At 40.5% G+C, this 17,099-nt stretch overlaps 1 protein-coding gene across 3 annotated transcripts in view; it reads left to right on the plus strand.

Annotated features, from left to right (window-relative positions):
- The window catches only part of clocka (clock circadian regulator a), a 144,516-nt gene that overhangs the window by 54,330 nt on the left and 73,087 nt on the right, over nucleotides 1-17,099 (plus strand). For all 3 annotated transcript variants that reach the window (XM_043690694.1, XM_043690703.1, XM_043690712.1), the window contains one exon: nucleotides 11,924-12,037. In XM_043690694.1, coding sequence (XP_043546629.1) covers nucleotides 11,924-12,037 — 114 coding nt within the window. The remainder of the gene's footprint in view (nucleotides 1-11,923; nucleotides 12,038-17,099) is intronic.

Below are 17,099 nucleotides of genomic sequence, written 5' to 3' on the forward strand. Positions count from 1 at the left end.
TCCGACGCCCCTCCCCCAAGTCCCTCCTCCCTACCTTTTATCTTAGCCTGCTGGACAAACTTTCCTCATTCCTGAAGAAGGGCTTATGCCCGAAACGTCGATTCTCCTGTTCCCTGGATGCTGCCTGACCTGCGCTTTTCCAGCAACACATTTTCAGCTCTGATCTCCAGCATCTGCAGACCTCACTTTCTCCCCTAATCAGTCCTTGCCTTTCCAAATACGTATACATCCTGTCCCTCAGGATTCCCTTCAACAACTTGCCCACCACCGATGTCAGGCTCACTGGTCTATAGGTTCCTGGCTTGTCCTTACCACCCTTAAACAGTGGCACCACGTTAGCCAACCTCCAGTCTTCCGGCACCTCACCTGTGACAATCGATGATACAAATATCTCAGCAAGAGGCCTAGCAATCACTTCTCTAGCTTCTAGGTTACACCTGATCAGGTCCTGGGGATTTATCCACCTTTAACTGTTTCAAGACATCCAGCACTTCCTCCTCTGTAATATAGACATTTTGCAAGATGTCACCATCTATTTCCCTATGGTCCATATCTTCCATATCCTTTTACACAGTAAATACTGATGCAAAATATTCATTTAGTATCTCCCCCATTTTCTGTGGCTCCACACAAAGGCTGCCTTGCTGATCTTTGAGGGGCCCTATTCTCTCCCTAGTTACCCTTTTGTCCTTAATGTATTTGTAAAAATCCTTTGGAAAAAGGCTATTTGACCTTGATTAACTTGATTAAATCATGGCTGATTTGTTTGTGTTTCAAATTACATTTCCCTTTTCCGACCAACAATTTTCTTACTTCCGTCTTAAAAATACTCAGTAATTCCATCTCCACTGCCTTCTGAGGTACAGAGTTCCAAAGTTACACATGCCTTTGAGAGAAGAAGCTCTTCTTGTGTCTGTGCTAAACCTGACCTCTAAACCAGTGTTTCTAAATGGCTTTTCATGTCCATCATTTAAGATCATTGAGGACTGTATAAACATGAGCCAAGTTACCCGTAATTCTTTGAAATTCCAATGGAAAAAACCTAGCCTATCCTATCTCTTGAAAAGACAAGCTACTTATTCGAGGTGTCAATCTAGTTTCCTTTGAACTACCTCAAATGCATTTACATCCGCCCTTAAATAAGGGCACCACAACTGCACCCAGCATTCAAGTCACCATATCTTGTATAACTGAAGCATAACATCCTTATTTTTATGTTCAACTTTTCTTGTAATAAATCAAGAGCAACTTTAGTTGCCTTGATTTCGTGCTGTACCTGCATGATAACCATTTGTGATTTATCTGCTGCTCTTCAAATGTCATTATTCTTTCTCCATTAACTAATATTCTGCTTTATCATTCTTTCTGCCAAAGTAACAACTAAACATTTCATACATTACACACCATCTGCTCAATCTTTGCTCACTCATTCAATCTATCTATGTGCATCTGCAAACTTTCTTATGTCTTCTTCATAACACACTTTCTTATCTTATCGTCTGCAAATTTTGTGACCATGTCTTTTCTTTCCTTATCTGCATCATTGATATAAATTGTAAAAAAGTTGAGACCCCAGCACAGACCTTTGCGGGACTCCTTGTTGCGTTCTACCATCAGGCAAAGACTCACTCATGCATACTCTCCATTTTCTGCTAGCCAGTCAATCTTCTGTCCATGTTATTATCCTACCCCTTATGGCATGAGGTTTTATTTTCCACAATAAGCTTTTATGTGGCATAAATGCTGTATGCAAATCCACGTACAGTGTGTCTACAAGCTCCCTCTTAATCAGTGTATTTCACTCCCTCAAAGAATTCCAATAAATTGGTAAAGCATGATTTGCCAATAAGCGATGTAGGCCTTCAACCTCGGCCCTGATTTATAGCCTTATACTCCGAGCTGCTCTCTTGCAGCTCCCGCTGGCTTTCCAACTCCCAAAGTAAATGCTTTCCACCTTTACATAGTTTCGTATTGGAATCATAAAAATGATGCACCACAGATGGAGGCCATTTGGCTCATCTTGCCCATGCAGCCAGAGACACTGGATGACCTTTCTAATCCCATCTTCCTGAACCCGGACTACAGCCCTGCAGCTTACAACGCTTAAGGTGCAGATCCAAGCATTTTGCAGTCTCTGCCTCCATCACCAACTCTGAAGTGAATTCCAGACACCCGCCATCCTTTGCAGAAAAAGGTTTTTCCTCACATCCCCTCTAATCTTTCTGCCACTCAGCTTGAATCTATGACTCCTGGTTTTTGAACTCTCTGCCACAGTAAACAGGTTCCTTGTGTCTATTCTGTCTCTAACCCCCACAATTTTGTATACCTCAATCAAGTCACCCGTCAGCCTTCTCTGCCATGAGCAAAACAATTCCAAACTCTCCAATCTCTCCTCAAAAGTACAATTCTCCAACCCTGGCCATCTTCCAGTACATTTTCTGTGCACTCTTTCCAGAGCAATTACATCCTTCCTGTAATGTGGTCACCAGAAGGGCTCATGCCCGAAACGTCGATTCTCCTGCTCCTTGGATGCTGCCTGACCTGCTGCGCTTTTCCAGCAACACATTTTCAGTTCACCAGAACTATACACAGTACTCCAGTTGTAGCTTCATCAGTGTTTTATGCGGTTTCATCATCATTATATCCCTATTTTGTATTCTATACTTCTGTCAATGAAGGACAGCATTCTATATGCCTTCTTATCACTTGCACACCAAGATCTCTCTTTTCATTTACCCTTCTCAATATATTCCTGCTTATTGCATATTCCCTCTTGCGGTTTGACCCCCCCTAAATGCATTATCTCAGACTTATGAGAGTTGAATTCCATCTGTCGCCTTGTTGCCCACTTCACCGACCCATCTGTATAATTTCAAAGCTTGTGGCTATTCTCTACACAACCAATTTTTGTGTCATCTGCAAATTTCCCAATTTCCCCCATGTTCAAATCCAACTTGTTAATTGGTAAAACAAATAGTGATCCCAACACCAAGGCCTCTGCACACCATGTAAAGAGCAGCCATCGACCATTACCCTTGTTTCCTGTTATTGTCTAACTTTCCATTCTATTTGACGCATTACCCTGTATTCCCATGGGCACTTACTTTTTTGACCAGTCTGTCATGTGGGATCTTGTCAAATGTCTTACTAAAATTCATGTAGACGACGTCCACTGCACTACTCTTATCGATCCTCCTTGTCACTTCATCAAAGACTTTAATCAAAATTATAAAGCATGACCTTCCCTTAACAAAGCCTTTCTGACTAGTCCATGCATTTTTAATTGACAGTTTATCTGATCTTTCAGAATTGATTCTAACAATTTGCACACCACAGAAAAAAAGACTACCCTGGCCTATAATTGTTTGGAATTTCCTTTGTACCCTTGCTAAACAACAGGACCACATTTGTATTCCTTAGTCCTTAGTTCTTCACCTGTGCATGTACATGTTGGAAAGTAATCCTCAGAACATCTGCTATTTACTCCCTGAACACGTTCTTCATTCTAAGGAGCAATCCATCCAGCCCTGGTGACTCATTTCCTTCAGAGGATTTCAACTCTTTTAACACTTGCTCTCTCATTGTAATTATTTTGTCTAATATTTCATATTGTTCCTCTTGGATTGCTATATCAACATAATCCCTTTCCTTTGTGAATACAGAGACAAAAAATTAATTTAAATTTCTTCCCACTGCCAATTGACATGCCTCTCAGTCATGTACAACCTATTTGGTGAATTTCTGCCCTCACTCCTTTCCTTCCCTCCCACAACAACAGTAGTGTCCTCCTGGACCTCATTTTCCAGCCCATCTGCCTCCGCATTCCAAAAATCATAAGCCATCATTTTTGCAACCTGCACTGAGATGCCACAATCTCACACACATTCCCCTTCTCTCTCCTGCCTTGTCGCCATTAATGCTTCCTTCTTTGTCTGTTACCTACCTCCACAACCCCAGGTCCTGTCATGAAATGGGTTGCTTTCAGCATACCCAACCCATGTTCAACTTCTCATATTCTCATTATCACCTATCTAACTTCTCCTCTTGCCTGGCTTACTATCAACAATCCCTTTGTCTGCCTCTCCTTTTTTGCTTCCACTCTGGGCTCTGTCTCCACCTATCTGCACATTCCTTTCACTCACCAGTCTCCATCTTCAGCATAAATATTAGCTTTTTCTAGCTATTATAGTTCTGATGAAGGATTTGAAAGGTTAAGTAAGTTTCTGTCCATAGATACAGCCAGATCTGCTGGGTTTCTGTAGCAATTTTTGTTTCTGTTTGTTTGTATCACCTGTTTGTCTTTTAATATGTAATATCTTGCACCTAGTTAATTTTATCTGACTTAGTTGTGCAAAGTTGCAAGTTTGCCTCGGATCATGTGTGTGTGTGTGGACACATGCATCTCCATCAAGGATGAACACCTCAGCACCACACTCTACCGCAAACCCACAGACAACCTCACAATGCTACACTTCTCCAGCTTCCACCCAAAACATATTAAAACAGCCATCCCCTATGGACAAGCCCTACGCATACACCAGATCTGCTCAGATGAGGAGGAACGTGACGGACACCTGGAAGTACTCAAGGATGCCCTCACAAGAACGGGGTACGATGCTCAACTCATTGACTGCCAGTTCCAACGTGCCACAGCAAGGAACAGTAATGACCACCTCAGGAGACAGACACATGTTGTAACTGACAGGGTACCCTTCGTTGTTCAGTATTTCCTAGGAGCTGAAAAACTACGCCATGTTCTTTGTGACCTGCAATACATTATCAATGAGGATGAGCACCTCACCAAGACCTTCCCCACACCTCTACTACTTGCCTTTAAACAACCGCCAAACCTCAAAAAGATCGTTGTTCGTAGCAAGCTGCCTGGCTCTCAGGACAACTCCATACAACTCTGTCACGGTAGACGCTGCAAGACGTGTCAGAGTGTGGACACGGATACCACCATTATGTGTGGGGACACCTGCCACCTTGTACATGGCAGGTACTCATGTGACTCAGCCAACATTGTCTATCTTGTACGTTGCAGGCAAGGATGCCCGGAGGCATGGTACATTGGGGAAACCAAGCAAAGGCTACGACAACGGATGAATGGGCACCGCACAACAATCAATAGACAGGAGGGTTCCCTCCCAGTTGGGGAACACTTCAGCGGTCCAGGACATTCAGTCTCGGATCTTTGGGTGACCATCCTCCAAGGTGGACTTCAGGACAGGCAGCAGAGAAAAGTGGCCGAGCAGAGGCTGATAGCTAAGTTTGGTACCCATAGGGAGGGCCTCAAGCGGGACCTTGGGTTCATGTCACATTACAGGTGACCACTATTGCACAATACACACACAAACAGATACTCCTATACACACACACACACACACACACACACACACACACACAGGCACTCCTATACACACAGACACACATACACACAGATGCGCACACAGACACCCACACACTCACACATGCACCCCCTCTCAGACTTAAGACACTCTACACTCACTACATACACACACACATACACTTTCTCACACTCACAACCCCCAACCCAGACAGACAGACACACACAGACCCACATGCACACATATATTTTGTGGGGTGAATTTGTACTTGCAGGGTTACATTGTACTTTGCTCAAAAACTGCATGCATTCATGTAGAACTCTGAGCTCAAAAGTTGCATGACTTTATGTAAAACTCCATTATCTCACTTTTTAGATTAGAATCAATCTAAACATCATGGCATAGACAGAGAACACAGGGGGCCAACACCTTCAACATATTGTCTAGCTGTCACCATTGTTAACAGCTAACCTGAGAGTGCAACTCTTTTTAAAAAAAAAAGGTTTTGTGATTTACACATGAAAGAAGTGAAACTATCACTGTGTTCTAACAGATGGCTTAACAGACAATCAATTTTTCAGTGTATAATTTCAGTTACATCACACTGTAAATTTTTGCTATCGATTCTGTGTTAGGATTACCTGATGGAGTGTCGCTCCGAAAGCTAGTGTGCTCCCAATTAAACCTGTTGGACTATAACCTGTGTTGTGTGATTTTTAACTTAATTCCTAACTGCTTCTATTTTTCAACTAAATCCTTTATACGCTAAGAATCATCAAGTATATCCATTACATTAAGCTTATGTTTCAGTCCTTAACATTTTGAATAGCTTACATTACTTGGGGTGACGTTCCCTTAAACAAAAAAGTCAAGGGAGTTGGAATTTGTTCTCTGAAATATTGAATATTGTAAGAATGCTTTCTGCTAGATATCTTAGAGAATTAATTCTAAACAATTTCTTCTTATAGAGCTTTATTAAAACTCTGAAACTTGTATATTATTGCATTCAGCCTACAGCAATGACTGGTTGAATCTGAAGTTTTCTGGTTCACTGAACTTCGAAAATTAAAGTCCATGGAATTTTATCAAGCTCACTTCCCACTTGCTGGTATTGCAAAACCAGCTGAATTTTTTTTTCTTTGAGTTGCTTTATTAGTAAACAGAAGTGTAGAATATTTTAGTTTCAGTTTGACAAGACGCTTTTTACATAAACCCTAGAAGTAACTTCTTGCAACAGATGTTTAGTTCAAACCTAATAAACAATGCAATGCAGAAATATCTCAGGCTATATTATGACAAGAATGGTGTGTTTTCTCTAAATGATTTGGGAAGAGAATTTAAAAATGAGGGTAGTGATTTTAATGATCTTGGTTTCCAAACAATCATGATTTTTCTGAAGAACACTCTGAAGGTGTTACTGCTTTGTATAACTTCTAGGATCCATGATTAGATTCCTACCTCACCATTGTCAAACTTGTATATATTTTCATACGAGGGTCAGACAAACTAGAGGAATAAATTTTACATTCATTTTCTAGTTGGCTTATTGAATGGCTTATCTCTCGACTTTGTTTCTTGGATCATTAACGCAAAAGGCTTTAGAGTAGTTGATGTCCTGTAATAACAGCATGAAAATCACTGATACTGCACATTTTGGAATCTGCAGTGTGGGAAAGTGTGAGGTCATGCACTTTGGTAGGAAGAATAGAACCATGGACTATTTTCTAAATGGGGAGAAAACTCAGAAATCTGAAGTGCAAAGAGACTTGGGAGTTCTAGTCTAGGATTCTCTCAAAGTAAACTTGTAGGTTGAGTCAGTAGTTAGGAAGGCAAATGTAATGAAGGCAAATTTATTTTGAGAGAACTTGAATATACAAGCAGAGATATACTTCTGAGACTCTATAAGATTCTGGTCAGACCACATTTGGAGTATTGTGTGCAGTTTTGGGCCCCACATCTCAGGAAGGATGTACTGGCCCTGGATTGTGTTCAGCAGAGGTTCACGAGAATGGTCCCAGGAATGAAAGCTTAACATGTGAGGAACGTTTGACGACTCTGGGTCTATACTCGATGGAATTTAGAAGGCTGAGGGAGGAAACTAATTCAAACTTACAGAATACTGAATGGCCTGGATAGTGTGGATGTTGGGAAAATGTTTCCATTATTAGGAGAGACTTGAACCTGAGGGCACAGCCTTAGACTAAAGGGAAAACCTTTTAGAACGGAGATAAGGAGAAAGTTCTTTAGCCAGAGAGTGGTGAATCAATGGAATTCATTGCCACAGATGGCTGTGGAAGTCAGGTCATTGAGTATATTTAAGACTGAGATAGATAGGTTCTTGGTTGAAAAGGGGATCAAGGGTTACGGGGAGAAAGCGGGAGAATGGTGTTGAGAAACTTACCAGCCATGATTTAATGGCGAAGCAGACTCAATGGTCTTAGTGGCCTAATTTCTGCTCCTATACCTTATGGTCTTATGAATGAAAATGATAGTGCTTTCATAGCTTGATTTGAAATGAAGCTCTGTGGCATTCATGGGTTGTTTAATTTTTTGTTAATAGTCATCCAGCAAGCATTGAAAATTATGAAATGAATTTGGTAGACTGAACTCATTAGATTTCCTTTGGTGCTTGTGTGGATTTTATATCCAATTTTTATTGTAGTTTGTTATATCCACAGTTTTGGATTATTTTGATATTAAAATCCTGGCATGGAAAGTAAATTTGTTGCTTCGTCTTTTTGGTTCAGATTACAATGAATTCCTGATAATCATCCTTGATTAATTGCTTGAAATTTTACCTTGAGAATAAATTTGTTTAATTATTTCATTTTAGTTATTCCTTAAACAAATAATTTCTCAAGTAATCACACTTACAGTCACAAAGTCATACAGCACGGAAACAGACCTTTCAGTCCAACCAGTCCATGCCGAACATAATCCTAAGCTAAACTAGTCCCACCTGTCTACTCCTGGCCCATGTCCCTCCAAAACATTCCTATTCATGTACTTATCCAAATGTCTTTCAAACGTTGCGATTGCACCCACATCTACCACTTCCTCCTTCCACCACCACCTTTCTAAATCTCTGTTTCACCTTAAAAATATGCCCCCAGTCTTGAAATCCCCCATCCTGGGGAAACGACTGCCATTAACTCTATCTATAGTCTCCATTATTTTATAAACTTCTATAATGTCGCCTGTCAACTTCCTGCACTTCAGTGAAAAACGTCCTAGCCTATCCAGCCTGCCTTTATAACTCAAAACCCTCTCCAGCTTAATAATATCCTTTCTAAAACTGAGAGACCAGAACTGGACACAATACTTAAGAGAGCTCACCAATGTCCGGTACAACCTCAACATGACTTCCCAACTCCGATACTTAAAACTGAGCAATGAAGATAAGTGTGCCAAACATCTTATTAACCACCCTGCCAGTATGTGATGCAAACTTCAAAGAATTATGTACCTGCACCCTTAGATTCCTCTGTTTTACAATACCACCCAAGGCCCAACTATTATTTGTATAAACCTACCCTTGTTTGTTGTACCAAATACAGCACCTCGCATTTATCCAGATTGAACTCTATTTTGCCATTTTTCAGCCTATTGACCCATCTGATCAAGTTCCTTTTGTAATCCTGGAAAACCTTCTTCACTGTCTACTATGCCACCACTTTTGGTGTCGCTTACAAGCTGACTAACCATGCCTTTTATATTTTCATCCAAATAATTGACATAACTGATAAACAAAAGAGGACCCAGAACCGATCCCTGATGAACACCTCTTGTGACAGGCCTCCAGTCTAAGAAGTAGCCCTCCACCACACGCTGTCTCCTGCCATTAAGCCAATTATGTACCCAATTGGATACAAATGTTGACTGGAATCCCTGTGATGTAACTTTACTGATTAGTCTACCATGTGGAGCCTTGTGGAAGGCCAAGTAAACAACGTCAACTGCTCTGCCCTCATCAATCTTTTTGGTAACTTGCTCAAAAAACTCAAGTTTGTGAGACATGATTTCCTCCTTCAAAATCATGCTGACAGTCCTTAATCAAGTTTTGCCTCTCCAAATGTTCATAAATCCTATCATTGATAATTATCTCCAACAATTTACCCACAACCGATGTCAAACTCACAGGTCTTAGTTCCCTGTTTTCTCCTTACAATCTTTCTTAACAAAAACACAATATTAACCACCCTGCAGACATCAGGCACCTCATGCGTAGTTATAGATGATGCAAATATTTCTGCAAGAGGTCTTGGAATTTCCTCCTTTACTTTCCACAATATTCTGTGAGATATTAAATCACATCCCAGAGTTTTATCCACCTTTGTACTCTCTAATCCCTCTCAAATTTCCTTTTCTATAATGTTAACGGTTTCTAAAACATCAAAATTTGTTTCTCTGCATTCTCTGGACTCCATTTCCTTCTCCACACTAAAAACTGATGTGAAATATTCACTTAGTATCTCTCCCATCTCTTGGGGTTCAACAGAAAGATGACGTCCTTGATCTTTAAGAGGCCCTATCTCTGTCTAGTTTCTTGCTCTTAGTGTATTTATAGAATCTTTTTGGATTATCCTTAACCTTATTTGCCAATGCAAGCTCATATCCTCTCTTTGCCTTCCTTAAGAATGCCCCTGCACTCTTTATATTGATTCAGTTGAACTAAGTAGTCCACATCTAAAATAAGATTCTCTTTTTTTCTTGACTAGAACCACAATATCTTTATTCATCCATTGTTGCTTAATCTTATCAGTTGTACCCTGCACTCCAACAGGAACATAATGCCTCTGAACTCTTGTTATCACACTCTTGAAAGCTTCCCACTTGTCAGTCATCTTTTTACTTGCCAACAGTCTACTCCAGTCAATTTTTGAAAGTTCTTGTCTCATACCATTAAGATTTGCCTTACTCTAATTAAAAAATGTTAACTTTTCTGGAAGGCTTATCTTTTTCCATAACCATTTTGAAACTAATAGAATTATGATCACTAAACCCAAAGGCACAACTAGTTTGTTGCTTATTTTACATGCAGCATTCACACTTGTAGGCCATTCACCACCTATGCTAGTAAAATAATAAGTGATCTACCATACTTTGCACATATTAAGAGGCAGTTGGCATTTACAGGTCAAAGTCCTATTTCAACCTTGAGCAGTTTAATTTAAATAGCATCTGTAAAATTATCATAAAATTACCAATTTTTGGGAAGATTTGTAGCTCAGGTTGATGATAAGTATGTAAGTTAGCTGGCTGAGCTGGAAGGTTTTTTTCAAATGTTTCATCACCATGACGAGGTACCATCATCAGTGAGAGTCTCTGGTGAAGCACTTGTGGTATGTCCCACCTCTCTATTTATAGGTCTTGGTTCCTTAAGGTGGGTCATGTAATTTCCGGGTTTTTTTCAATGGAAGGTAGATGGGATCTAAGTCGATGTGTTTATTGATGGAGTTCTGGTTAAAATGCCATGCCTCTCAGAAGTCACGTGTGTTTTTGTTTCACATGTTTTAGGATGTGTATGTTGTCCCAGTCAAAGTGGTGTCCTTCTTTGTCTGTATGTATAGAAAGTAATGATAGTGGGTAGTGTCTTTTGGTGTTTATGTATCCTGGTGGCACGTTTCCTGCTTGTGTTTTTTTAAACAGTTCTTGCTTGGTATTTTGTAAATGACATTAGTTTTGCTGATAGTATCTAATGGATCCCTTAGGTTCATCAGTCGCTGTTTAAGTGTGTTAGTAGGTTTCTGAGCTACCATGGTGCCAAGAGCTCTGAGTAGTCTGGAAGTCATTTCTAATATGTCTTTAATGTAAGGTAATGTAAGGTGAAACAAAGACATGCACGAGAATTCTTACAGGCATGGCATTCTAACCAGAATTCCATCAATAAACGCATCGCCTTGGATCCCTTCTACTTTCCTTTGAAAAAAAGACTCAGAAATGACATCACCTATCTTAAGAAACCAAGACCTATAAATAGAGAGGTGGGACATACCACCAGTGCCTCACTGGAGACTCTCATTAGTGATGCTACCTAGTCATGTGACAAAACGTCTGAAAACAAACCTTCCAGCTCAACGAGCTGGCTAACTTACTATCATAAAATGCTTATATCCATTTCTCATGTTTCATGAAGCCCGATACTGAAGAATTACATTTTAATTATGTCTAGTTTGCAACCAGATATTCCATCCTGCCCAAAAGTATTACATTTCTGTGAAGACATTAGTTAACTTAGAGTCGTGATGTGTTTAGACTCTTGTAACAGGAAGAACTTGTTTTATTCCCAACTGAGTAGGATTACCTTCAATCTTAAAAACGAGACACCTTCCACACACCTGTAGAATAGACACATTCTTTTTTTTTGAAAAATCTGTTGTGTACATTGTTACTACCGTATTTATTACAATTTGTTACTCTTACTAAGTGGAGGATGTTTCCATTCTAAAAATGAAGCTTTCCCTGCAGGACAGACAGTTTGCTTTTACGAGATTTTTCACTTCTGTCGATAATTTCACTAATTTCCTTTTGTGTTCTGAGAGACTGATGTTGGAATTTTCACTTTGTCTTTCTAGCAAACAATCAGTTAGAATTCTGTTGCCACATGCTAAGAGGAACAGTAGACCCTGAAGAACCTCCTGTATATGAATATGTAAAATTCATAGGGAATTTAAAGTCACTGAATAGCGGTAAGTTGTTTTCTAACATTAATTTGTATATTTGATTTTCTATGCAATGTTTACTTCAATCTTTACTTCTGTGTTTTTGAAAACGCTAATAAATAGAGATTTATAACTTTTGAGACTTGATCTGGATTTATGTTGTTAGTCAATTTTTTCACTTGTCATGTACTTTATTGTCAGTGCTGTTGCATATGACACTGGAGGTTTCATTGTTCATGTGTGTTCTTAGGACAACTTCCTGATTACTTGAATTTAAAAGATATTTAATTGACAAAGTGCAAAATGATCAATAATGTTGATTTTCATTTTACTGTCATTTTGTATTTGTCAATGAGATTTCAGGTTGTTGGAATTAGATAAAAGGTTTTAAATGTTGAACTATGTGCAGGAGTTAAATCCAATAACACAATTCTGAAGTATCGTAACAACATTTAACTGTTTAGTTCACTTCCTAAATTAATTCAGCAGATTGTTTTAGCCATTTACTCAATGTTATCAGAGGGTGAGCGTGATTTTTAAAACTGATGGAATACATTCCCACATGTGAAAAGCAACTTGATTCTTCTGACTTGTTGAGTAGCAGTATGTGCCTAAATTTCTGGAGTGGGGAATGGAGCCAGACAAAGTACTGATTGGAAGGTGAATATGCCACCACTGAGCGCAGGGAATATGGTGAGATGGATGGTACAGAGATTGGATAAGTAGTTCAAAGGTGGGGATAGCAATGGAAGTGAGTGATGGTAGTGAGACAATAATAGAAGCAGGAGATGATAGTAGAAAACCAAAGGTAAAAGAAGTTCTGTAGAAGAGACATGTAGGTGAAGAGCACAAGTGATGGTGAAAGGGGATGTGAAAGGAGCTAATGATGGCTCGCTCATTTAGAAAATGCAGCACACAGATCTCAGTGACTCCTCTCCCTCCCATATTATTGTCTGGATTTTACATGCTCCTGCTGGGCTAGCCCACTACCCATCAATCCAGCCATAATTTTTCACTCCCACATTGTGCCAGGTTGGCAAGTGCCAAAGTCAGCAGTCCATAAATCATATTATAAATGAGTAATTAGAGGTCAATTTGGCTTATTCATGAGCCCCTTTACCTGAACATTACACTGGCCACTCCGTAATATGGTTGGAATTGGCAGTTAGATGAGAGAGGACAGTCTGTTCTTTTTTAAAAGTCTGGGCAGCAAAAGGTGAGTACTGTCTTGCAGGAGTTGATCTTTGAGCACCAGGGAACTTCCACTGAAGATGACACTCTGATCTCCCTCATTTTATGTGCTTTTCCAGCTGCTCCCTAATAACCCACTCCATTCGAATTAACATGACCAAGCCTTTCCCTCTCAATACCCCCATTTACCTCACTCCAGAATCCATTGGGCCTTTTTCATAGTATAGAGTCCCAGCATCCCCCACTACTGAGCTCTTGTTGCTGGTGAGCTTACTGGAGCTGTTGCCCAATTAGATCCTTTCCACTGTTCAGCTCACCCACAGGGTGTTATGGTGCCGAACATGCTTTTTAGTTTGTTGGCTGCCCACAATATGTCTTTCTTGGGATGGGGCATACCATATCTTGTTAAATTCCGTCGTATGTTGAAGAAGGTTAACTAAGGTTACAAAGTGATCTTGATCAATTGGGCTAATGGGCCAAGGAATAGCAGATGTAGTTTGAATAAGTGTGAGGTGTTGCATTTTGGTAAGTCAAACAAGGCAGGATCTACACAGTTAACAGTAGGGTACTGGGCTGTGTTGTTGAACAGGTGCACACTTCTTTGTAAGTTGCATGACAGGTAGGCAGGGTGGTAAAGAAAGCATTTGACACACTTGCATTCATTATTCATTGAGTATAGGAAGTGGGAAATCATGTTGCAGTTGTAGAGGACATTGGGTTAAGTTCTGGTCGCCCTGCAAAGAAAAGATTTATGAGAAAGTTACTGGGAAGACGCTGGATAGGCTTGGACTTTGTTCACTGGAGAGTAAGAGGTTAAGGGGTGACCTTAGAGATTTATAAAATGATGAGGGGCATTTATAAGGTGCATAGCGAAGGTCTTTACTCTAGAGTAGCAGAGCTCAAAACTAGAGAACATATTTTTTTAAATGAGAAGAGAAAGATTTAGAAGGGACCTGAGGAGCAACGTGTTCACACAGAGAGTGGTTGATATGTGGAATGAATTGCCAGTGGAAGTGGTAGATACAGGTAGGTTACAGCATTCAAAAGATATTTGGATGAATACATGAATAGGAAAAGTGTGGAGGGAATGGGTCCAACACAGCTAAATGGGGCTATTTAGTTTGAGAAACTTGGTCAGCATGGATATATTGGACCAAAGGGTCTGTTTCCGTGGTGTATGATTCTGTGACTCTGTCACCCTGTTACATACTGTCATTCTTGAGGGTGGGAAGTTTTGAAATGGTTCTAGACAATAGACAATAGGTGCGGGAGTAGGCCATTCTGTCCTTCGAGCCAGCACCACCATTCATTATGATCATGGCTGATCATCCTCAATCAATATTCTGTTCCTGCCTTATCCCCATAACCCTTGATTCCATTATCCTTTAGAGCTCTATCCAACTCTTTCTTGAAAGTATCCAGAGGCTTGGCCTCCACAGCCTTCTGGGGCAGAGCATTCCATACACCCACCACTCTTTAGGTAAAGAAGTTTCTCCTCAACTCTGTTCTAAGTGGCCTACCCCTTATTTTTAAACTGTGTCCTCTGGTTCGGGACTCACTCATCAGCGGAAACATGCTTCCTGCCTCCAGAGTGTCCAGTCCTTTAATAATCTTATACGTCTCAATCAGATCCCCTCTCCGCCTTCTAAATTCAAGTGTATACAAGCACAGTCGCTCCAATCTTTCAGCATAAGATAGTCCCGCCATTCCAGGAATTGACCTCGTGAATCTATGCTGCACTCCCTCAATAGCCAGAATGTCTTTCCTCAAATTTGGAGACCAAAACTGCACACAATACTCCAGGTGTGGTCTCACTAGGGCCCTGTACAGCTGCAGAAGGACCTCTTTGCTTCGATACTCAATTCCTCTTGTTATGAAGGCCAGCATGCTATTAGCTTTCCTCATTGCCTGCTGTACCTGCATGCTTGCTTTCATTGACTGATGTACAAGAACACCTAGATCTCGTTGTACTGCCCCTTTACCTAACTTGACTTCATTTAGGTAGTAATCCACCTTCCTGTTCTTGCCACCAAAGTGGTTAACCACACATTTATCCACATTAAACTGCATCTGCCTTGCATCTGTCCACTCACCTAGCCTCTCCAGGTCACCCTGTATTCTCCTAACATCCTCCTCACATTTCACCCTGCCATCCAGCTTTGTGTCATCAGCAAATTTGCTAATATTACTTTTAATAACTATATCATTAATGTACTTTGTAAAAAGCTGCAGTCCCAGCACTGATCTCTGCGGCACACCACTGGTCACTGCCTGCCATTCCAAAAGGGAGCCATTTATCACTACTCTTTGTTTCCTGTCAGCCAACCAATTTTCAATCCATGTCACAATTTTGCCCCTAATACCATGTGCCCTAATTTTGCTCACTAACCTTCTATGTGGGACTTTACCAAAGGCTTTCTGAAAGTCCAGGTATACTACATCCACTGGATCTCCCTTGTCCATCTTCAGAGCTATATCCTCAAAAAATTCCAGAAGATTAGTCAAGCATGATTTCCCCTTCATAAATCCATGCTGACTTTGACCTATCCTGTTACTACTATCCAGATGTGTCGTAATTTCATCCTTTATAATTGACTCCAGAATTTTTCCCACCACTGAGGTCAGACTAACTGGTCTATAATTCTCTGTTTTCTCTCTCCCTCCTTATATAAATTCCCTTCAGTCCAGGTCCTTCAGCCACTATTACATCTGGGAGATTGCTGGTGTCTTCCCCACTGCAGACCGATCTAAAGTACCAATTCAACTCTTCTGCCATTTCTTTGTTCCCCGTAATAAATTCACCCGTTTCTACCTTCAAGAGCTCAATTTTAGTCTTAACCATTTTTTTCTTTTCACATACCTAAAAAAGCCTTTACTACCCTCCTTTATATTTTTGGCCAGTTTACCTTCGTACCTTATTTTTTTCTTTGCGTATTTCCTTTTTAGTTATCCTCTGTTCTTTAAAGGTTTCCCAGTCCTTCGATTTCCCACTCATCTTTGCTATGTTATACTTTTTCCCTTTTGTCTTTATATGGTCCTTAACTTCCCTCGTCAGCCACGGCCATCCCTGCCTCCCTTTAGGATCTTTCTTCCTTTTTGGAATGCACTGATCCTGCGTCTTCTGCATTATACCCAGAAATACCTGCCATTGTTGTTCCACTGTCATCCCTGCTAGGATATTGCACCATTGAACTTTGGCCAGCTCCTCCCTCATAGCTCCATAGTTCCCCTTATTCAACTGAAATATTGTCACTTCCAATTCTACCCTCTCCCTTTCAAACTACAGATTAAAGCTTATTGTATTGTGGTCACTACCTCCTAATGGCTCCTTTACTTCGAGGTCCTTGATTAAATCCGGTTCATTGCACAACACCAGATCCAGAATTGCTTTCTCCCTGGTAGGCTCCAGCACCAGCTGTTCTAAGAATCCATCTCGGAGGCACTCCACAAACACCCTTTCTTGGGGTTCAGTACCATCCTGATTCTCCCAGTCTACCTGCATGTTGAAATCCCCCATAACAGCTGTAGTAATATCTTTAGATTAGATTAGATTAGATTAGGTTAGGTTAGATTAGATTAATCTAATCTAATCTAATCTAACAACTGTAGTAATATCTTTACAACAGGCCAATTTCAGCTCCTTATTCAACTTAAACACTACATCCAAGCTACTGTTTGGGGGCCTGTAGATAATTCCCATTTGGTCTTTCTACCCTTAGAATTTCTCAGCTCTATCCATACTGACTGTACATCCCCTGATTCTAGATCCTCCCGCGCAAGGGACTGAATATCATTCCTTACCAACAGGGCCACCCCACCCCTCTGCTAGTCAGTCTGTCCTTACGATAGCACGTATAGCCTTGAATATTCATTTCCCAGGCCGTGTCCACTTGAAGCC

The sequence above is a fragment of the Chiloscyllium plagiosum genome, chromosome 1, assembly GCF_004010195.1.
Source record: "Chiloscyllium plagiosum isolate BGI_BamShark_2017 chromosome 1, ASM401019v2, whole genome shotgun sequence".
NCBI lineage: Eukaryota > Metazoa > Chordata > Chondrichthyes > Orectolobiformes > Hemiscylliidae > Chiloscyllium > Chiloscyllium plagiosum.